General features: G+C 35.6%; 2 protein-coding genes across 4 annotated transcripts in view; one reads left to right on the plus strand and one right to left on the minus strand.

The window, feature by feature from the left end:
• LOC127854415 (S-adenosyl-L-methionine-dependent tRNA 4-demethylwyosine synthase TYW1-like) overlaps positions 1-17705 on the minus strand; it is a 32051-nt gene extending 14346 nt beyond the window's left edge. Inside the window, exons 1-9 of one of the 3 annotated variants that reach the window (XM_052389441.1) lie at positions 16751-17705; positions 10056-10196; positions 7933-8082; positions 6760-6861; positions 6359-6550; positions 5701-5800; positions 3857-4056; positions 3396-3533; positions 2575-2721 (exon numbers count right to left, since the gene is read on the minus strand). In XM_052389441.1, the coding sequence (XP_052245401.1) occupies positions 2575-2721; positions 3396-3533; positions 3857-4056; positions 5701-5800; positions 6359-6550; positions 6760-6861; positions 7933-8082; positions 10056-10196; positions 16751-16840 (1260 nt within the window). In that variant the 5' untranslated portion in view covers positions 16841-17705. Of the gene's footprint in view, positions 1-2574; positions 2722-3395; positions 3534-3856; positions 4057-5700; positions 5801-6358; positions 6551-6759; positions 6862-7932; positions 8083-10055; positions 10197-13308; positions 13396-16750 lie in introns of those variants that run through there. The other 2 variants (XM_052389447.1, XM_052389457.1) reach the window with 2 other exon arrangements.
• Positions 17706-19055: 1350 nt separating this feature from the next.
• On the plus strand, positions 19056-24405 carry LOC127854682 (tubulin delta chain-like). Its single transcript, XM_052389745.1, has 2 exons — positions 19056-22254; positions 23507-24405. The coding sequence occupies exons 1-2, from the start codon at positions 22158-22160 to the stop codon at positions 23884-23886; spliced, it is 477 nt and encodes a 158-aa protein (XP_052245705.1). The 5' UTR covers positions 19056-22157; the 3' UTR covers positions 23887-24405.
• The last annotated feature ends 288 nt before the right edge of the window (positions 24406-24693 follow it).

The following is a 24693-nucleotide window of genomic DNA, read 5'->3' on the forward strand; positions in this document are numbered from 1 at the left end:
TGCAAACTCAGCCCAGATATCATTTGAACAAATGTTCTGACCAAGTTACATGTGCATTTGACTTAAAATGTTACAACCACAGTGTTAACAAGATTTTACTATAGCCATATAAGGAACAAGACTATTGCCAAGCAATATATGTCCCCTACCAGCTCCACCATTGTCAGAAATATCACCATTGTCAGAATTTTCTTATTTATTATTTGTTGCCATAGCAACCAGAATTGTTGACGTATGAACAAAATTAAATGACGTGCATAATGTCCATATTGCCATCTATCCATGTTTCAAGTTTCATGAAAAAATATTAAAGGCCCTATAAAGGTGACAAATCCAATTATTATGCATATAAACTGGTCTAATTTTTACCGGATTTCAGTTACCAACGTTGTCAGGAATTTTGGAAGATTTCATAATTGGAAGAAATGTTTACAACTTTGCAAATAACGTGATGTGTAGCCTCAAAGCGTTGACGTATGCTAACAAAAGGGCCTAAAAGGCCCAAAGTCACTCACCTGAGATAACAAGATATTATTGGGACAAATCTTCTGACCAAGTTTCACGAAGATCGGAAAATAAATGTGGCCTCTAGAGTGTTAACAAGGTTTTACTAAAGCCATATATAGCCATATAAGGAAAAATGCCCCGCCCCTTGGCAGCCATGTTTTTCAAGCAAACGTAACCATTTTTGAACTCATCCAAGATATCATTGAGACCAATCTTCTGACCAAATATCATGAAGATTGGACAATAAATGTGGCCTCTAGAGAGTTAACAAGCCAAATGTTGACGCCGCACAACGCACAACGGACGATGGACAAAAGGCGATCACAAAAGCTAACCATGAGCACGTTGTGCTCAGGTGAGCTAAAAATATACCAGAACAAGAGTTATACTGCTTATGCTCTTCACAACCCTTAAATGAGATCTAATGACCTTTTATGTTTGGAGCTCATATCTTTTTAGTTTTCAAGATATCGTAGCTGTCGTTCTCAAATCTTGTAGCTACAAAATGCCAACTTTTCGGGAGAGAGAAAAAACTGTCACATTATTTTATAACGATGTACTAGAAATTGAAATTCTATAAAAATACAAAACAAATGAAGCTGCAAAAAACGGTATTAGCCGTAAACGCGTAAGTCATACTGATAAGTCATACTGATATTCAGAAATGGTAACGCGATATTTCATCACCGCAGTTTTGTCATTTTATGAGGTACGACAATTCGTCCTGATAGGAAACCTCGTAGCTACAAATATAAAAATGTGTTTGTCAAATTTGTCCAAACGAAATGACGTACCAATAGGTGAAATGAGGTAGCAATAAAAGCAGTATGTCAGGATGAAAGGACGTAGCTTTGAAACATGCATGATTTTATTGTTATTAAATCATTTTAAAGAAAAACACAGCTTTCTAAGTAAATGATTGAATAGAGTACGCATATTGTATAATAATTAATCAGAAATTCCACCAAATAACAGTAATAGCTTAAAAAATAATGAGTACTGTTTACAAAAAAAATGTTTTTTATTTCTCATAAGTATTATCTTTTAATTGCAACATAATAGTAATTTCCATAATGTAGGATAAGAATGAACATTACTTACGCTTAACAGAATATCTATTAACTTCCATGATATACACTTTTTTAATGTTTATACGCGACTACACATTTTCATGTTTTTCTACAATCGCCACGACTTTTCGCTTCACAAAAAAAGCCAACAATCAAGCTACAACATTTCGTCACGTGGCTTTTTCAAGGGCTCTGATTTGTGTAGAGCTACGAGATATAGCCCAAAACACGCGCCAGACTTCATATATTCGGAAAAGATGAAAAAAAATATTTGAAAATTTTGGAGCTACGAGGTTTGAGAACAACAGCGACGATATGCTTCTGACAAAATTAAAGTGCAAACATTAACTAAAGACAATAACTCAGGATAGGGGAGTAAGGATAATGGTTTTTGTGCACTGCACACCCCCTAAATGAGATCTACCTATCTAAGAATATGATTTTAATTAATACCACTTTAGTTTGCTATATATGCTTCCAACAACAAAAAACATAAAAGGAATTTACTCTTAAAATAAGAGTCGAAGTTATGGTTCTTGTGAACTGTATACCAACTCAAGAAGATATATCTCAAGACAAAATTTAATTACAAAAATTGAAAATCTTGTTCATACCATATCCCACAATGAGATCAACCTAATTATAAAGTTTCAAACTCACATTAATACTTTTTATAGCTTCCCACAATAAACCTGACATCTGGATGTCCTAAAGACAGAAAAACTGAAACAAGTTTATCCTCCTAAAAACTTTGTTGAGCTGGGGTGTAAGTGTGTTTGTGCTTTACACTACTAGAAATATGTTTTTATAAATAAGATATTTTATCGTTGAGCTTAACCATACTATGCAAATTATGTGACACAGCTTATTTAAATAGTACTGTGAACTTGTGCCAGTATACCAGTAGTAAACCAAAATCTAGCCCATGATGTCTCACTATTGATACACTAATCTGTTCAACAATATGAACAGCAGCCCTGTTGGACTTTCCATTCACCTTAGTCCACCTGCAGAGTTTCACGCCAGAGTGCGAGCCGATGATCTTGTAGCCCTGCTTGGTCAGGGCCTTCCTCAGCTGTGGTGTCACCATCTCCTTCCTCTCACCCCCGCCAGACATCGCCACCTCCTCTTCCTGGCGTTTGGCCTGCAATCATGAACAACGGCTGGTGTATCATACTGTCATAAATGTCATTCACAGAAATTAGCAACTAGACCAAGCAAGTCCGAATTCTGTATTTATTGCTTGTGAGTTTTTTTTTCAACAGGTAAGTCTAACAAGAGCACCGCATCACGGGTGCCACGCTCGGCTACGGGTGCAGTTTTGAATAAATGAAAGCTTGTCGGAATTTTTATTTTTATTTTTTTAAAGGTCACAGTGACCTTGACCTTTGACCTAGTGACCCAAAAATGGGTGTGGCATGTAGAACTCATCAAGGTGCATCTACATATGAAGTTTCAATGCTGTAGGTGGAAGCAATTTGATTTTAGAGCCAATGTTCCAAACCTTAACAAAATGTTAAGGTTTTAGCATGACGCGGACGTCGGACGAGACGACGAGCTGGCTATGACAAAACCTCGGGTTTTCTCCGGAAACGCCGAACTAGAAATTAAGAATATTTGCAAACCACATTACAATATGCTGTTTTTAATTTTGATAATGGAAAATGATACATATTTTAACAAAGTACCTGTTCATTCAATAATGCGAATATATTAATTTAATTATGACACCATATTGAGAACCATGCTGAGAACCTAAATTCTTCTTTGGAACATATATTTTGTACAACAACAATAATCAAAATACAAACTGTGCACCTTGGCTGTTTTCATTTGCTTCATCACTTTTCCAAGGTCTTCTAGATCAACCACACCCCCTGACCCCTGGGAGACGCCCCCTTCTCCCTCCACTGCACCCACATCCTCCTCCTCCTCACTGCTTGTCTCATACAGCGGCTAGATAAAAACACAAGGGGTTGAAGACTTTTATACGAAAGAAACAAACCTAAGCATCATAATTTATTACCACTTATAAATGGTCTTGAGCGAAAAGAGGAGGCAAAAGTTTGTTAGGCTCATTAAATAAACAAATTAGTTAAGATATGCTAGAATTAAGTGCATGACTGACTTTACAAAATTCTGTAAAATGGACAAATAAGTTTTTTTCAGACTTTGCCACACCTCACTATATAAAGGTTTAAATGACAAATATAGTTTTATCTGTTTTACAGACATTTTCATAGTTGTTCTGTTCAGACAAAACTACAAAAAATGCTTACTTCATCATCATTGTCCTCTTCTTCATCACTCGAGCATTTCCCTCCATCTTCCTTGCCCTTGCAGTTGACCCCACACTTCCCCTTCTCTTTTTTGCCCTTGCTTGCAAGAGATACAGGTTCAAGTGTTCTCCTTCCAGTCAATATTGGACCAGCCTGTCTCCAGAATATTTTACGCCAAGCCTTGAAGTCTTCTTCTATACCTTAAATAAACATATACAGATAAGTTTCCTTTGTCAGGCTTAAAAAACCTAAACCCCAAGCCTTGGTGAGGGCTTCAGCTTTTAGTGCCAAGAAAATAAACTTTTAATATTTGTGTTCAACACTACCTGGTATTATATTAATCCAATCATTTTTACATTTGTCTGTCAATTAAAAAGAGAACAATAGAAAATGGCTGAAAACTACAGTCATGAAAATATTAAATGATGTAATGAAACTAAACAACAGGATTTCCTTATATTTACTTTTTTTCCTGTAATAAAAAAATTGAAATTAACCAAACTTGGTGGGATGCTATTTCCATATTTCAATATGATGAGAATACAAAATACAAAAATAAGGAATGCTATCAGCATAGCTCAAGGATACCTGGGTGATAATGATTCTGGTGATTTTGTATAATGTTTAAAACAAAAGCCACACAAAAAACATTATTCAATCAATTAAGGAATAAAAGGAATGGGAACTGCTTGACTTGATTACGTTTAAGGAGCAGAAACAAAAAAAGCAGTAAACAACAAGAGATGTGTTTGTCAGAAACACAATGCCCCCTATAACGCCGCTTTGAAATAATATTTCAATCCACAATTTGGCAGGTTTAGAAATTATCTCCCTTTTAAAGTTTATTACTTCCCTTGGATTGTATTTTTTTACTTTTGACCTTAAAGAATGACCTTGACCTTTCACCACTCAAAATGTACAGCTTCATGTGATACACATGCATGCCAAATATCAGTTGCTATCTTCAATATTGCACAAGTTATCGCAAAACTGTAACCAAGGTTAAAGTTTTGGGACAGACAGACAGACAGACAAACAGACAGACAGACTATGAGCCTGTTTGAATAAGTTTAAAGCTCCAATTTAGGTAAAAGAGAGGCCAGGTGACGTTTGTTTGTTTACAGTGTTCATAAATAACATAGATACATAATCTTCAGACAATTAAGACTGGCAGACAAACAGAAAAAGAGGCCCATGAGGGCCTGAATCGCTCTACTGGCTATTTGAGTCCTCATTGATACAAAGACACTGTGCAAGTTTGCCAAGAATTGGATGAAAATTATGGACTTTATCACATAAAAAAACTGAGTTTTAATTTTCTTCTCAATTCAAGGGGAGATAATTCTGGGCTTTTAATTCCGATATTGCTCATTTTCAATAGATTTGACTCATCATTCACATCAAGACACTGTGCAAGTTGGGAAATAATTGGATGAAAACTGTGGACTTTATTGCATAAACCACCCTTATTTCACAAATCCTTAAAATTCAAGGGGAGATAATTCTGGATTTTTTACTCTGATGTAACACATTTTCGATAGAGTTTGAGTCCTCATTAATATATAGACACTGAACAAGTTTGAAAAGAATCGGATGAAAACTGTGGACTTTATTGCATAAACAAGAAAAAGTCTAACACACGGACGGACGGACGATGGAAACCATGCCATGATATAGGCTCATACGGCCTTCGGCAAGTAGAGCTAAAAACAAACACACAGGCAAATTGCATTATGCCACTAGCTGAGGGCAAAAAACCCAATTCAACTAATGAAATTGTAAATGAGTAATGTAGCATCCATTGAAAACTCTACACAAGTGATCCATTAAAGTACAAAACGTACCTCCATGTTTGCTGTTGACGACATCCTCATCTCCCAGTCCAAGGGCCATAACTCTGCGAGCAGCCAGACTGTGAAGCTGTCGGTCCAGCTTCTTACCCACCTGAACAGTGTCAATGGAGGGAATGAAATGTGATATAATGATGCATAGTTATAATATAAAGCTTACTGAAACATACAATAAAGATAACTACTTTTGTAACAAGATTATTTTCAAGCAATATGGTCCCCTACCGGTGAATCTCCACCATTGTCAGATTAAAAAAAAACATTTGTTGCCATAACAACCAGAATTTTTGACGTGGGAACAAAATGAAATGACATGCATAATCTCCATATTGCCATCTATCCATGTTTCAAGTTTCATAAAAAAATATGAAAAACTTTTAAAGTTATCGCAGAATCAAGAAAAGTGTGACAGACAGACTGAGCGCAAACCATAAGTCCCCTCCGGTTTCACTGGTAGGGGACAATAAACAAAATGTTTATGCAATAATTTTCACATGTATATCTTAGACAAAAGGGTCTGTGGCATAAATGAAAGGATTTTGACAAAAGGTCCATAAGAAGAAAAATTAAAAACACAGTAAAATTATCATGATAGCAAATGTAACAACTGTAGGTGTTAAAATACAGGTACATAATACAAAACTCATGTTACCGTGTTGTAATGCTCTGCATACAGAGAATTGCCGAGCCCAAACACACAGAACTGAAGGTTCTTGAGCAGCGTTTTTTCCACCCTGAAATCTGTAGAGGTCTCCTCAAGCCACTTGCAGAACCAGCTGCAACTTTCCGAAGGCATGCCATCCATGTACGTCGAAACGATGAACACACAGACTGTGTCGGTTGTCTTTAAGAAAATATATTAATAATATTCTCTCAAATGATAGATGGGTCATCACATAACCAGCAAGTTAACATAAAAAGTCTATAATTTACATATAGACACATGAAAGTCACAGTCACATCAATTTTTTTTATTTTTTTTAAATAATTCATTCGATTTGTTTGGCTTGAAAAAACAAGAAAACAAGAAAAACACACATCCCAGTTACTGACCAGTTCAGAGAGATTATCTTCAGGTTCATAATCCTTCAGATCCAGCAGTTCGACTCCATAGTCTTTCCTCATGGCTTCTTCCGACAGCTGCTCTGCAAATGTCTACCAAACAAATGCTGATGACATACATGACAGTCACTGTACTAAACTAGCTATCAAAGGCACTATATTAATATTATTACACCTGAGATATTGGTCCTTCTATATCTATATGACTGGTTTCAGTCTGTAAAATGCGATAGAGAAACCTAAGAGAATATGGACCGGTCACGATTTTTGTATATGGACCGTTTGGGGTTACACACCACTAAATGTGCACTGTGTTGAAGCGTTTTATTGAACAGCATTGACACTATTTCAGCTTTAACAACAGTAAAAAAAAAAATTTTTTTGAATTAACGACACGCTAACCTAAATGCCAACCTTAATCCATTGTTTATAACAATAAAGTCGAAACGATATTCACTTCCATTTTCTATTCTTCCATCCCTTTATCAAAACTTATTTTAAATCACACTATTGTATTGTATTTCTATCGAAGTTTACATAATGTATGATAAACACACAATCCGAAATATGTTTTGCTTTCGTTCGATGCCTTAAACAAATAACTAACTGTTAAAAAAACCAAGTCCGACATTTCCTTAACATCCAGAGAATTTAGCTCCAACTAGAAAGTTTCGTCAGAGAAACTACGTAAAAGTACAGAAAGCCGGTACAACACTGTACAATGATAAAGGAAACACTCTTCAGTGTAATATAAGAAATAGTAAACTCCACTTTGGTCCCAATGGCATTATAGTGACCAGCCAGGCAGGCTGGTCACTATGATGCCATAGGGACCTCAGTGGGGTTTACTATTTCATAAATATATTATTTATCACAGCAATAAAAAAAGGATTTTGACAATGAATGTATAATATGAACAACAAAATGTATTAGAATAAGTTAAAAATGACTGCTATTCAAAGATTAATACTCAAATAATGCATACATGTACTGTAAAATAATGACAAAGTAAGTAACATGATACACAACACATTTCCTTGTTTGTTTAAAATGAAATTCAAAGAATTTTAGTGCCCGAAAACTTTGCCTATTTACAAACACATTCTAAATTTTGAATGAACAAAAATTAATGGTTTTACAGTCTTTATTATTATCTTCGCTTACCTTAGACTTTCCTGTGGTTGTTCCATAAAATATCTTCAACTTGAGTCGAACAAACTTGCTAGCATCAAGCTTCTTTCCATTGGATGTCACCTTGGAAACAGTTGCAGTATTATTGGATGACAGCAATTCAGTGGAAACCCCAATGACTTCCTATAAATGAAGAAGAAGCTTAAACACTTGCACAACCAATCAATACAAGAAACCGTCGGAGACGGGTGATGCTCCCCAGAGATTTTATTTGTCACAATATTGCACTATATATTCAGATAAAAAGAAACGTCTTGAGGGGCATAAGTTTGGGCAAAATAATATGATGGATGGTTAAGCAACTTAAAAATTTCAAAGGGCCATAACTCTCTAAATAAATCATCTAACCAGAACCCACAAATAACATGCGCATCTCCTCAAGGTAGTTAAGCTTCCCATAAAGCTTCATTGTATTCCAGTCAGTAGTTGGGGAGAAATAGCCCGGACAAGAATTGCACTATATGTACAGTTTATAGAAAATTTGCACTATATATTCAGATAAAAGGAACGTCTTGAGTGGCATAAGTTTGGACAAAATAATACGATGGATGGTTTAGCAACTTAAAAATTTCAAAGGGCCATAACTCTCTAAATAAATCATCTAACCAGAACCCACAAATAACATGCGCATCTCCTCAAGGTAGTTAAGCTTCCCATAAAGCTTCATTGTATTCCAGTCAGTAGTTGGGGAGAAATAGCCCGGACAAGAATTGCACTATATGTACAGTTTATAGAAAACTTGAAAGGACCATAACTCTGTGAAAAATCATCCGACCATAACCGGCTGATAATATGCACATCTCCTATTGGTAGTGAAGCTTCCTATAAAGTTTCATTGAATTCCCGTAATAAGTTGCTGAGAAATAGCTCGGACAAGAATTGCACTATATGTACAATGGAAAATTTCAAAGGGCCATAACTCTGTGAAAAATCATCCGACGAGAACCGGCTGATAATATGCACATCTCCTCTTGCTAGTGAAGCTTCCCATAAAGTTTCATTGAATTCCAGTCATTAGTTGCTGAGAAATAGCCCGAACAAGAATTGCACTATATGTACAGTTAATGGAAAATTTCAAAGGGCCATAACTCTGTGAAAAATCATCCTACCAGAACTGGCTGATATATGCACATCTCCTTTTGGTAGTAAAGCTTCCCATAAAGTTTCATTGAATTCCGGTCATTAGTTGCTGAGAAATAGCCCGGACAAGAATTGCAGGATAATCACTATATGTACAGTCAATGGAAAATTTCAAAGGGCCATTACTCTGTGAAAAAATCATCCGACTAGAACCCGCTGATGATATGCACATCTCCTCTTGGTAGTGAAGCTTCCCATAAAGTTTCATTGAATTCCGGTCATTAGTTGCTGAAAAAATAGCCGGGACGAAAATTGTGCACGGACGGATGGACACACCGACGCACAGACACACGGACGGACAGACTAAGCAGCGACTATATGCTTCCCCCAAAATTTTTTGGGAAGGAGCATAAAAATCTATACTACTACAAAAACGGGTAACATAACATAGTGGTGAATAAATATGCCTTTCCTCCATCAGCAATGGTGGATAATGTTATTATATTGTTTGCTAAGGTCAGTCCGGCTGTCCATGTTCTTTATTCAATTAAACTCAACTGATTTTGCCAGAACTACACCAACTGTCAAGCAGATGTAACTGATGTATCTCATGGTATCAAGCAGATGTAACTGATGTATCTCATGGTATCAAGCAGATGTAACTGATGTATCTCATGGTATCAAGCAGATGTAACTGATGTATCTCATGGTATCAAGCAGATGTAACTGATGTATCTCATGGTATCAAGCAGATGTAACTGATGTATCTCATGGTATCAAGCAGATGTAACTGATGTATCTCATGGTATCAAGCAGATGTAACTGATGTATCTCATGGTATCAAGAGCGACCCAAGTAAACTGAAGTCGTTGTGTATTAGTGGATACAATGTATTTCAGTAATCCTTATCTTTCACATTGCTTTCAATACTTATATGCATCAATTTGCTGATTGTCTAAATCAGTCTAATTTATAACAATCTTATACACACAGCGACAAGCAATATTATTCCATACCTTCTGTGGTTGCGCTACAGGTTTCAACTTTTCCCATATGAGCCACACAGTAATCAGACAGGCCAGCAGAATGGTCCATAGTGGCAATGTCAGGGAGTCACCGAAAACTGCTGTGAACAACTGTTCCAGCATGACTCCTTCCTATAACAAACAAAAGCATGAGCAAGGCCTTCATATGACTGCATAGGGTCATGACTGTTGTTTGTCTCTCTTATCAAATTCTTTATCTAATTTCAAGACATACAATGTTTTTAAATTGATAACAAGAGAAGTGTATGTCAGGAACACAATGCCCCCTAATGCGCCGCTTTGAAGCCATATATTTGACCTTGATTGAAGGATGACCTTGACCTTACACCACTCAAAATGTGCAGCTCCATGAGATATACATACATGCCAAATATCAAGTTGCTATCTTCAGTAATGCAAAAGTTATGACCAAGGTCGAAGTTTTGGGACAGAATTACAGAGTGACAGAATGACAGACAGACAGGCCAAAAACAATTTACGCCCGATCATTCGATCCGGGGGCATAAAAAGTGTGAACAAGTGTATATATTCTATATTATTTACCATATCCGTAATATGGTAAAATATGAAAGTAAGTTTGAGAAAAGAGATTATAGTTGCACATTTCTAAAAAATCCTGCGTCCAGTGAATTACAAAACCAACCAGCATCTATTGGAGACATATTTATTATTTGCAAACCGCTGTTAATTTTGATTCCTGTTGACACATGAAATGTACTTAAAAACAAATTAAAGAACAGTCACATTGACCATATTTAAATGTTTTATTTAAACTTTTAACATTGTTGCATTATTGTAATTAGATGAAATATTTATTGTGTTGCAGACTGGTAGTAAAAGTTAAACTGAGTTGTGCTTACACATTCTGTCTTTCCGTGTGAAATTTTAAGTATTGTTGTTTGCTATGCCCAGGAATCCTACATTTTTTACATATTACACAAATTTAGATGATATGATTATGAGGAACTGGGGGAGGATGAAAGTCTCATTGAAGAGTTGCATCAAACAGCAAAAAGATGCCTCAGAGCACACATTTGCTTACTTACTTGCTTGTCTTACTTACATAGTCCCAAAAAGGGAGTTGTGGAGCAAGTACAAAAAAAACATTCACATATGTCAAATGGTTATTTTGATAATTTTTGTAATAGTTCACCATAGAAAACAGTGTAGACCCTGTCCATATTGTCACAGCTTAGAATCCTGAATTTGATATGACTCAGAAACAATTAATTGCCATACAAGTTAATTATATACAAGTACCATTAATTTTTGTGATGGCCCTGAAGCGACAAAGTGTTTACAAAATTTTGTATTAGGCCAAGTTCAAGTGTGTTTATTTCAGCTGTTCTGTGCACTACACAAGAATAGCTCTGGCTTTGATAACAGATTTCTAAAATGTGCAGGTATTGCAAAGATTTCCACTGTTAGGAACAGATGCTAATGTTTAAAAAGGCCATACTGCTAAGGGAAAGAAACACATCTAGTAATAGTCTAGGTTCAGGCAGCTGTTTGGTTCCAACTACAAACCACCATACAGTTTTAATTGCACAAACAAATTAGAGTTTTCATTTACATGCCATTTGGCTCGAAATGTTCCGTTTTATTGCTCATTTACTAATTGACTTGTAGATAATGTACTTTTAGAGTGAAATTGGCGCCTTATTCCTTCCTTTTATGAACTTATCTAATGGTTATTGGGAATTAAGTAGTTTTTCTTCAATTGGTTAAGTACCTTTAGATTTACGGGTAATTTATAAAGAGGGAACAATTGCTGAGCTATACACAGAGAGGGTCCACAATCTTTAAGTTACTTTGGCTTGATTGGTTATTGTCTACTTGGGTACTATTTAAATGTACCCCGGGTATGGAAAATATACTGAAACGTACCCCAAAGTTCTAATGCTAAATTGATAGTTGCTAGGGGCTATTTTTCAAATTTATTATGTTCATATTTATGTCAATATTCTGTAAAATGGCTTCTATATAACGAAACTCTTGCTCAAAAAAGCATTTTGAGGAAGTTTTTTTTTTTAAAGAGAATGTTGTTTCTTTTTCCGTAGCGCATTTTACAACATCGGATTTAAGGTGGGAATAAATCTCAGGTACCGTCTGAATAACATGTAGCTGGGTAAGAATATTTTCCGTACCCAGGGTACATTTACATGTACGTATACTTAAGTTAAGATAACCCAGGGTACATGTAAGTAGTACCCGAGCCGACAATGACCAATCATGGCTTATCCCTTATTATCATAGTATCGGCCCTCCTCCTTGTATCGTGCCATTGGCAAAAATGCCTCAAGAAGTGCTGGACATTACATGTTTTTCCATTTTTCGAAGTTTTAATTAATTTGATGTTTATTAATTCGATGTTTCTCATGATTTCTGGTTTTCATTTGAAAGTTTATTCCAGGGCAAGGCTATCATATTCATTTACGTTACACGCACTTATGTTAAGTTGTTTATCGATTAATAGTAGCTTTATCAAATGTTTTATATGTCGCTTATTTTTTAATAAAATGTAAAAATTAGTTAAAGAACAACATAAGCAAGAGTTTCGTTTTTACATTAAGTTACTTTTTTTTTTTAAAGCACATGCACATAGTAACAAATCTTAGCAACCAATCAGAAGGGCGATACTATAAGACCATTGTACATGAAAGTTGAAACAGATTACTACAGGGAGCTAAGTCTAGCCAGTATTTAGTCAAAACATTGCAGATGTAAATGCAACTACTTCTAATATACATTTTTATATTATGTAGACGTTTCACCCCAAAATGGAAGTGAAACGTCTTGGGGGGGGGGGGGGGAAACGTCTGGGGAGGGAAGGTCTTGGGGGGAAATGACTGCCACCTGGTCGATACTAGGGATAGACATGCTACTTTGATTCTGACAATTGTTTTATTTCCATGTTTTTTGTCTTTTGAAGAGGTTATACCATTAAAGTCATTAACAATTCATTGTATAAATGCATAATACTATGAATATATGGATGTATTGACACTGCCACTGATCCCTATAAAATTAAACCTTTCTTAAAATTTAGTAAGATACAATTAATTACCTCTATCCAAAAATTTGTATCCGAAATTATTGATAAAAATACATAATGCGTCTTATTAAATTTGTCGCTAGCAATATCTTAAAAGTTCATTATTATGAAAAATTGAAGATAAAGGACGCAGCGTATTATAAAATGAAAGATGATTCTGAACAGTACCTTGCAATTTGTGCTATTTTTTTAATAACACGTTTGACTGTTTTATTGTATAACCTCCCTTGTTTACTACTCTTCAGCATCAAAATCACAAAATATGGTACACTCGTATTTACTCGTGAAAGTAAACAATAGCCAATTTCACATAAATGGTGCCGTTTACTGAGCACATTTTAGAACATTGATCAGTCTGAAGACACTGTCAATTCTGTTTTCTATCGCAGTGAGCATTTGTTAAACAACGTTTCTGCCTTGGAAATTCTCTTTCATACTGTTTCGCTTCTAGTTAATTTCGTCGGTAATGTAACGACTCGCCCCATAACGACTCGCCCCATGTTTTATAACGATTCGTTCCACCTATCAGGGACCTATACAACGACTCGCCCCACATATATAACGACTCGCCTTATCAAAATAAAATGCTATATTATATACATGTATGGTAATATAAATGAAATCAATTTAGAAAATGAATATCAGGTTCGGCATAGTTTGATAACCATCGGGATGCGGTTTAACACCATTATCAGCTCTACTTTTACTAAAATATATATTCTTTATTGAAATTCTAGACACACTGTTAAGATCGCTGTATTCATCATTAAGATAAAACAAATGTGGATAAAGCATAAAAATGTGGCAGTGTCCATAACTTACAAAAAATGAATATGAAGTTCCGTACACAACATGTCTAGAGAATGAATATCTACAATTAATTTATTATTGGTGCGGTGCTTCTATGAAAAATCTTATTTTTTATGAAATTAATGGCATGTTTTTTTGTTATCCGAGGTGTTTGTTAGCATGTCATAGTTTTCTTGTCTCCAATTCCATAAGTACTAAGTAGTTCACCTTATTGTACTTATTTATTATAAATGCATTGTGTGTATTTACTCGATGATAAATTTGTTTTTATGAACCATTCAATGTTTCATCTTCTATCAAATTTTGATCAATACCAGCGTTTATTTTAATTTGCTGTCAGCATTTTGGAATTATTGTATAATAAGCAGTTACATGTACTAAGTTAGGCAAAAGCAATTCCACTATTGACTAACCCGTCAGATCCTTATGAATTGTGTGACCCTAAATTTTCTTTATTGAGTATTCCATCATTTTAGCAAAATTCACAGAAGTATCTTCTAAGTTTTCAATCATTATTGCTTTATTTTATAACATGAGTTAAACTTACCTATATTAGCTGAAATCACCTAAAAAAGCATGTTAAGGAGACATTTGGAAGATTTTTGTTTGTCAGTGATATTTTTTTAATAAAATTTGGAATTTTAAAAATGAAAAGGACGAAACAAGTAGAGCTGACCTACTTACCCCCATACCCAACTATTTTGATGCTGTTCATGGAAATAAAGGACATTTTTATCTTTGTGTTGCGATTAGTTTAATTTAAGATATTGTCTGTACTAATCAACATTTATTTTCAGAAATCATTGTAACTTTTATGGCATTGATGTCTGTGGAAGTTCAATAACACGTGTCCACAATGTCTGTGGTGACTCTGCAGATTGGTCAGTGTGGTAACCAAGTTGGTGGTCAGTTGTTTGCCGGACTGGCAGATGATATCCACACCAAACTCTCACAGGTATCATTTGCATTCTTGTACACATATATGAGCCTTGTTCTGAGAAAACTTGGCTTAATGCATGTGCGTAAAGTGTCATCCCAGATTAGCCTGTGCAGTCTGCACAGGCTAATCAGGGACGACACTTTCCGCTTTTATGGTATTTTTAGTTTCAATGAAGTCCCTCCTTACCAAAAATCAAGTTTAGGCAGACAGTGTCGTCCCTGATTAGCCTGTGCGGACTGCACAGACTAATCTGGGATGACACTTTACGCACATGCATTAAGCCCAGTTTTCTCAGAACAAGGCTCATATGTACTTGGGCAGAATATTATAAGTATTAATGATGCCATCATGCTTGAAATCATAGAACCTCTCCCTTTAATGATAAAGACTATCTGGATTTAATATTTTGATAAAAAATTGTAAAAAAACTTTCTAATTTTTATTAAAATAAAACAAATAACATTAAGTTTATTAAACTAAGAGTAAGACCATCTCAGGTATCTGACCTTAATACAGCATTAAGCAGTAAATATAAAAACATGCATCATATTTGAGCAGTCTCTTTTAACTATGCTTCATTTTGTTTCAGACTAATCTTTCACAGAAGGCTAATGACAACTATGTAGAAGGTGTTCTTGAAAGGTTTTTCACAATCACTGACAACCCTGGACAGCTTCCTGAGGCCAGGGCAGTGATGGTGGACATGGAGCCAAAGGTGAGACAAGTGTCCAGGCAAGTCAACAAATAAACAATCAGGCTTTGAAAATAAAAAGAAATGGCATACCATAATTTACCAAATAAATTCAATTCAATTACATTAAAACTGTTAGTTCCTCTGATTAGATAAGAGTCTCTATCTGTGTATCTGATTAAAAAAATAATTTGATTTTATTATTTGTATTCATAGTTTACTAAGGTAAGTAATCTTGTAGCTATGTTATAACATGCTTGAAAAAGTATTTAATGTAAAAAGTAATAAAATTAAGAGTGGAAGCATCTCCCATTTTTAAAGATTTTTATATATTTTTGATGAACTGTTCACTCATGTGTCTCTTTGGTTCAAGGCCATAGCCCAGACATGTTTAGAAGCTAAGAAGTCTGGTCGATGGATGTACCCACCTAAACAACAGTTCTGGCAACAGAGGGGCTCAGGAAACAACTGGGCGCATGGGTTTAAGTAAGATTTCCATAAATATTTAACAATCATGCACAAATTTAGAACCCTAAATAAAGAATGATAGGTTGCTTACAATGATATGTAAATGTTCGTTTCTCTTAACTTCTTTAGAATGGTTTTGTACATACATTTGTATATATATATATATGTAATGATTTTGTAGTGCTTATCTGTGTTGCTATTTACAAAAGTGAAAAGTTAATGAAATATTCTTGTCTGTGCGTCCGTCTGTCTGTCTGTCTGTCTGTCTGTCTGTCTGTCTGTCTGTCTGTCTGTCTTAGGTCAGGCTTAGAATAAAAGAATGTTCAGACATGCTTAGCCGTTGTTTAAAACATGGGGTTTTATGTCTAAAAGATAGTACATCTTGTTGTTTTTTCCTTGAATCTGATTCTATTTTACCAAACATAGTGACTTTATAGGTTATTTCGATAAATATGGCATACCTTTAAATAAAACTTCCTGTTGACATGATGTAAAAAATACGTCAAAATATATCAAAGGTATGATAAAATATATAATAATGTAAGGTACAAATTATACACAATTTACAATGTTATTTTATTTGAAGTTTATGTCTACTTATATCCCCAATCCAGGGTTCACGGACCTGCAGCAGAGGAAAGCATTATGGGCATGGTTCAGAAAGAGGCAGAAAAATGTGACAACCTCAGCGGGTTCATGACCTTTATGAGCCTGGCAGGGGGCACAGGCTCTGGGGTGGGTGCATACGTCACCCAGTGCCTCAAGGACGAATTCCCGCACGCGTTTCTCATGAACCAAGTCGTGTGGCCGTACTCACTGGGCGAGGTTATCGTGCAGAACTACAATGCCGTCTTGACGCTTTCGCAGCTGTATCAAAGTTCCGACGCAGTGCTCATTATGGAGAACGATCAGCTGCACAAGATCTGCACGCAACTGTTGAATATCAAGAAGATCGGCTTTAAAGACATCAATAAGGTTATGTGTCATAAACTGATGGGTATCATATTGCCCGCGCTGTCATCTTCCAACCCGGATATCCAAAGATATAACTCACTTGGTATCAACTTTGTAGTTTCATACTAGTTATTCTTGTCAACATTAATAACAGGTTATTACGTGCTAGTAGCTTACTATTAATGGTTACACAATTATGTTGACTTCTTTCGGATATGAATCAGAAACATCGAAGGCATACATGGACGGTGTGCCGATATTGATGTTATACCCAGTCATCTTCTGATGCTAAAGAGCATATAACGATTTGCCTGTCCTTTGTATGTCCGTTCATTCTTTCTTCCGTTAGTCCGTACTAGGATAACATGAAATTACACATTTTGTATAATATCAATAATGCTTCCTACAAAGCTTTGACACTTGCATGGATGCTATTAAGGATCACTCTCAACATATGAGCATCACCATACATAATTTTGACCTTCACCTTGGTTTAGACTTAAACGAATTAAGAAGGTCTGAATTCTTTATTTATCCGATATGCCGCGTTTCGTCTAACATCAATTACCGCTAGCTACATAGCTTTGGTATTTGCATGGATGTTATCTATGAGCAATCAACATACCCGCATTAACTGACCTCATTTTAACAATGACTTTTTTAATCTACTTATGGACTTTTACTTATTCAGACGGTCCGAATGCATTTAAACAAAAAAATATCTGTTCGTCTTAAATCAAAACCGCATGCTATGAAGATTTTTGCATGGCGTAAGATTTATTTCACACGTCGTCGATTGATTTCACATGTCGATTGATTTCACGTGTAGTCGGTCATTGCTAATGAGGTCATTAGTTGCTTAGAAATGGCTGGCGGGGATTGTTCGTTTTTTGTTCAGCAAATGTTGGTTGGAATTAGACAGAAAAACTAATGAACTAATGAACATTTAATATTTCAAAATACACGTATATTCATTGCTAAAGCACGTAGTCCAATACTACCACAGATGTGCAATACAGCTCACGCTGCAAATATGGCCATGCAATAACTTAAGAATATTTTTTTCGGATGTATTATATGATATTTTAATATGAAATGTGATTTTAGCTCGACTATTATATATGAAAGATATATATTCATATAATTGGAGCTATCCTACTCACCCCGGGGTCGGCGTCTGCGTGAGGGTTCGAATGTTTATGTTTGCGTACCACCCCAAATATTTCCTATGTCCCTTGACATATTGCTTTTATATTTTGCATACTTCTTAACCAACATCACCTCAACCTAAAAACAAGAGCAGACAACTGTATAAAGTATTTTGTAAGAATTATGGCTCTTTTTCCACTTAGAATATGCATTTATTGATAACTCTATGTTTAAGTTTGCGTACCACCTCAAATATTTTCAATGTCCCTTGACATATTGCTTTTATATTTTGCATACTTCTTTACCAACATAACCCAAACCTATAAACAAGAGCAGACAACTGTATCAAGCATTTTCTAAGAATTATGGCCCTTTTTTCACTTAGATTTTCTATGTTAAAGTTTGCGTACCACTTCAAATATTTTCTATGTCCCTTGAAATATTGCTTTTATTTTTTGCAGACTTCTTTACCAACATGACCCCAATCTATTAACACGAGCAGACAACTGTATCAAGCATTTTGTAGGAATTTTGGCCCTTTTTTGTATTTGTAACTTTGAATATTTTGTCAAATTTTGTGTTTAGATCCACTTTACTTCTTAAGTATTAAGGCTATTGCTTTCAAACTTCAAATACTTTTCTTACTATCATGATGTTACTGTACCTGGCAAGTTGAATTTGACCTTGACCTTTGAATGACCTTGACTCTCAAGGTCAAATAATAAATTTTGCTTAAATTGCCATAACTTCTTTATATAAGATCAGGTTTGATTCATACTTTGACAAAACAACACTTACCCCTGACATATTACAATGGACTCTACCCAAACTATCCCCCACGCCCCACCCCAGAATCCCCCCCCCCACAATTTTTTTTTTTCTTTTTTTTTGAAAGATCATCTATTAAATGACCACACACCCACAATATACCCCCCTCTCCATGATGGCTTACGTTATACTGTCAAGCACTCGAATAGTCGAGCGCTGTCCTCTGACAGCTCTTGTTATGTCCCCCAGTATGTCTGTTGGTTTGTTTGTTGGTTTGTTGGTTTGAATCAAACTTTAACATTTACCATAACTTTTGCAATATTGAAGATGGCCACTTCATATTAGGCATGCATGTGTATACATGCTTACAACATGTAAAGGCTATTTATTTAAACACACTTTAAGTGGCTATATTTTTAGCTCATCTGATTGCTCAGGTGAGCTTTTGTGACCGGTCTTTGTCCGTCGTCTGTCCGTCCGTTCACATTTGTTCGTAAACACTCTAGAGGCCACATTTATTGTCCGATCTTCATGAAACTTGGTCAGAAGCTTTGTCCCAATGAAATCTCGGTCGAGTTCGAAACTGGGCCGTGCCGGGTCAAAAACTAGGTCACTAGGTCAAAGAAAGAAAAAACTTGTAAACACTGTAGAAGTCACAGTTCATGCCCAATCTTCATGTTACTTTGTCCAAATGTTTGTCTTAATGATATGTTGGTTGAGTTTAAAAGTGGTTCCGATCCGTTGAAAAACATGGCCACCAGTGGGCGGGGCAGTTTTCCTTATTTGGCTATAGAGAAACCTTGTAAACACTCTAGAAGTCACAATGTTTGCCCAATCATCATGAAAGTTGGTCAAATAATTGGTTTTATTGATATCTCGGACGAGTTCGAAAATGGTCTAAATTGGTGAAAAAACATGGGCGGGACATTTTTATGCCCACCGGATCAAACGATCGGGGCTATATTGTTTTTGGCTTGTCTGTCATTGTATGTGTGTGTGTGTCCCAAAATTTTAACCAAAACTTTAACCTTGGCCATTACTTTTGCAATATTCAAGATAGCAACTTGATATTTGGCATGCATGTGTATCTCATGGAGCTGCACATTTTGAGTGGTGAAAGGTCAAGGTCATCCTTCAAGGTCAAAGGTCAAAAAAACAAATTCAAAAACTTTAACCAAAACTTAAACCTTCTTCATAACTTTTGCAATATTGAAGATAGCAACTTGATATTTGGCATGCATGTGTATCTCATGGAGCTGCAAATTTTGAGTGGTGAAAGGTCAAGGTCATCCTTCAAGGTCAAATATATGACTTCAAAGCGGCGCAATAGGGGGCATTGCAGGTGGGTTTTTTTGGCCCGATTTTATAGCCGAAATTCGGCTACGTTCCCAATCCCAAAAAGTATACTTTTTCCCAAAATGTGGCAAAAAATTCCCAATTGCCAAAAAAAAAAATTATTTTTTTAAAGAAGTCTTTTGTGTATTTTATCTTAATTTTAATTCAATTACATCTAACAAAGTATTATATGATTTTTTTCTTTTAATTTGAATAATTATAAAGAGTTAAATCAAATTTAGTATTTCTCTAATCAGTGGGCTTTTCGTGTGGAAAAAAAGGCTAATGAATTTATTTTCCCAATTTCATGAAAATGCCGATAAAATTCCCAATTCCAAAGCCATGGGCTATCTTCCCAAAAAGTGGGGGGAAAAAACCTGCATTGTGTTTCTGACAAACACATCTCTTGTTCTCTATATGTATTTAGTGAAAACATGCGAACATATTAGAAGTCACATTTTTGGCCCAATTTATTTGAAATTTTGTCAGAACATTTGTTTCCTTTATATGAGAGTTGAGTTCGAAAATGGTTCCGGTCAGTTGAATAACATGGCTGCGGGGGGGGGGGGGATTTTCTTATATTGATATAGTAAAAAAAGCTTGTGAACACTCTAGAAGTCACATTTTTTGCCCAATCATCATGAAATTTGATGATAAGATTTGTTTTATATATATCTCAGATTAGTTCGCAAATGGTCCCGATCGGTCAATAAACATGGCTGCCAGGGGGTGGGGCAGTTTTCCTTATGTGACTAGAGAGAAACCTTGTTATCGAATACTATATAAGTCACATTTTTGCCTAATCATCGTGAAACTTAGTCAATGCATTGGTTTTATTGATTTTTCGGACAAGTTGGAAAATGGCTCAGATCGGTGAAACACACTTTTTAGCTCACCTGATTGCTCAGGTGAGGTTTTAGGATTGGTCTTTGTCCGCCGTACGCCTGTCCACATTTGGTTTGTAAACACTAAAGCATTCACATTTCTCAAGCATTCTTTATCAAAGTTGCTGAAAGGTCTCAGTCAAATTTGATAATGAGCAAAATCACATAATTAATGCCATAATTATTGCCCTTAAATTGTCCAAATTTTCATTATATTATACAAAATCCTTGTAAACACTCTAGAGGTCACAATTTTGTTTCAGATTTTATGAATCTTGGTCATAATATTTATTTTTGTAAGCAAAGTTTGATGTTTGATAAGGGGGGTCAACTCAAAATATAGGTCACCAGGTCAAATCTTACAAAAACAAAAACACTCCATACGCCAGAGTTTTGGTTCAATAATGATGAAACTTGACTAGGATGTTTGTCTGGTCAATATCTAGGTCAAGTTTGACGTTTGGTAAAGATTGAATTAACCGACTCCTCTCAGGTGAGCGAACTAGGGCCATCTTGGCCCTCTTGTTTTAATGTTGCAGTGTAGTCTGATTGTACGTTGAATAGTATAGTTGTATTATATGATTTAAACTAAGTAAACACTATTTATATATTAACATTTGTATGTGTGTGCATAGTTGAAGTATTGTAGTGATGTGGGGATTGTAAAAGGAGATTTTTGTCGGATTCTTAAAAAGGAGAGTGATACTTCTCCGGATGGTTTCTGTCCGGATACCATATTGGCTCTGATGTCCGAATTGTCCGAGGCATGAATTCCCCATCAGGAAGCGTTATTTATTTATTTTGTTCACATTCCAGTACAGCTATAACTGGTTCTTGCCAGGAACTGACTAGAAAGTGCCTCAGTTAGCCTATTTAAGACTTTCAATCCAAGCAAGCTTTAACATACTTTGAAACTACGAGACTCCTAAGCTACCGCCCCTGTTGCCTAGGTGACCTGTTGACGCATCTGGTGCCGTCCCCTGACTACAAGCTGCTGACGGTGAAAAGCATCCCACAGATGTCGGACAGCTCCAAGGACTTTAGCTCCTTCAACTGGCCCGGGCTCGTCAAACACCTGCGACAGATGCTCATTGCAAACGCAGCAATGGAAGAAGGTGAGCAACGTACTTTTCATAACCAGTCGATCGCCACAATGTAACATGTCGTTTATGTCTTCTGTTTTAAAATTTAACTGACAAGGCATTGTTTAATGGTTGTTAATCTTCTACTTTCAAACTTAAGTAGGAATGGGACCGTATCCTGAAATCATATTCGTTTATCCTTATTCGAACATATTCAATTTATTACACCATAGACTTAAATGTCCGAACTTTTGAACGTGCAAATGGAATTTTTGTTTATTTAATTTTTGTTGCATTATTTTCTTTTTTAAGGCAATATGATCAAAATAATATAATTATATGGTCTATATATATGTGTTTGTGTGTTCAGTAAGATGATCGCAGACTGTAATATAGTTAAAGCAGCAATATAGCTAAACACAAGCTCGCAGCGCACGTGCAACGGACATGCCACGCCTGTATTACACATCAAACATAACGACCGTTTGCTCCAACATCAAAATTATCTTATTATATACATATTATAAAAATAATATTGTGACAAGCTGAACATGTGAGTAAAGACACATTAGGCAACCAATTGTAGCTTTCGGAAACTTAACTGGAAATGGAGAAACATTTCATCGACATTCAGCTGATATGGGCTCTCGATAACTTAAATGTGTCATCAGGGTTGGTATTCCAGAAACATTGTAAGTCATTTCTTAAATAATTTCACTTAAGTTCAAAATTACAATGTTTTGTATTTCTTGACTAAATACGGAAACACATGTTTTTTGGTATTCCTAAAATAACATTGGCATAATGATGTTATTTAAATGTATATCTTGATGCCAATCTATTGCAATATGAAATGAAACACTTAAAAATGAAGAAAATTTCCCAATTTAAAGATAAGAATAAAATTTAACTTAAGATGCTTCTGGAATACGGCCTCAGATCTATGAGTGGCCATACAAGATACTGAGCAAGCGGGAAGGAATACGTATTTAGTACATGTTCGATTCAGATAAACCGTGTAATTACTTCCTTAAAAGTAATTATAGTAATGCATCTACAAGTGGATTATTTCAAATAAAATTTCGCGGATCTATAAAAATATTACTGGTTTGTTCATATTCCAAATTTGGACGAAATCCGTTTACCGTATTAATACTAGAGAAATTGTGAAAAATATTAATGCTGCATGTTATGGTCCGCTGATAACATAGTACATGTTTAATAATAACAGATCATAAAGCGTTTTGTTGATTTTTATCCATCAAACCACACCTGTACATAACAGGCATTGACTGGCAGGTAAAGCTGGAAGACAGTCGACGCTCCCTGGCCAATACCCTGATACTCCGAGGCAAGGATCTGGCGGGGGCGGACACTGGCCCCTTCTCGGAGCCCCGCCTGTACCCGCCCTGGGTCCCGGAAGACTGCAGGCTAGCCGTCTACACGCAGCCACGCATGTTTAACAACTACGAGAAGTGCGCTACGCTTATTAGTAACAATAAGGCGCCCATTTACTCGCTGGACTCAGTGATAGCGAAGGCTTGGAATATGTTTTCGTCACGCGCGTACACGCACCTCTATGTGAAACACGGTCTCACCGAGGAAGACTTTGTGGATAGTTTTGTCACTCTTGAACAGGTTGTGATGAGCTACAAAAATGTATGAAATCAAGACTGTGTAGATTATGATTTCCGGTATGCGTGTTTTTTATGTACGTTCATTTGTAAGGAAATACAATTTATTAAAAGTGTTAAAGCTTAAAAAACATGTAACTTTACTTGCGCAGTAAACCCTATATGGGGAGTTGAATTATTTACAACACAACTTAGATTTTCATATAATAAGAAACAGTCAAACAGCTACAGATCCTTTTAAGATCTGAAAGAATTGTGCATGTGAAGACAGGGTCTGTCGGTTAACCGAACTGGGAAGTACCGGTAAACCCTACAAGAAGTTTTCTCAACTTTTTTCAAGGTCGTACGGGTTGGACTTGAGCCAACACGTTCCGGACCAACAGTTTTAATGAGTTAAGTTCTGCAAAATAAAGCATCGAAAACATATGTGAAGACGTATTGGCATGCACACCACAATTATAATTGTTCAATGTTTTTCAAGGTTTTAAACACATATCTTTATTTCGTTAAAATGTAAATGCACATACATGTAAATAAAAATCATTTTATATTGACCGCTCTAAAATGCGGCGCTAAATTTTACCGTTACATGATTTAATCAATTTAACAACATATTGGGTATTTCTTGTGCCATAATATTTATGAGCATCCACATGATTTATGTAACATTCGATTAAGGACATATTACTTTCTGAAATGGTCAGAAGTGGGTGGGGTAATGTAAAATGATAATTCCTTATATACAAATACAAATACACTTGTATAGCGCAAAAACTATAAATATTCTATTGCGCTTCACAAAACGTCCTATATACACATATTTAGATATCCTCTAGTG

The sequence above is a fragment of the Dreissena polymorpha genome, chromosome 1 (genome assembly GCF_020536995.1).
Source record: "Dreissena polymorpha isolate Duluth1 chromosome 1, UMN_Dpol_1.0, whole genome shotgun sequence".
Lineage (NCBI taxonomy): Eukaryota > Metazoa > Mollusca > Bivalvia > Myida > Dreissenidae > Dreissena > Dreissena polymorpha.

Excerpts from the sequence above, each read along its gene's own strand:
- LOC127854682 (XM_052389745.1), top strand. The coding sequence starts at position 22,158 with ATGTCGGACAGCTCCAAGGACTTTAGCTCCTTCAACTGGCCCGGGCTC. Across the intron at positions 22,255-23,506 it reads AAACGCAGCAATGGAAGAAG|GCATTGACTGGCAGGTAAAG; the intron begins GTGAGCAACGTA and ends TGTACATAACAG.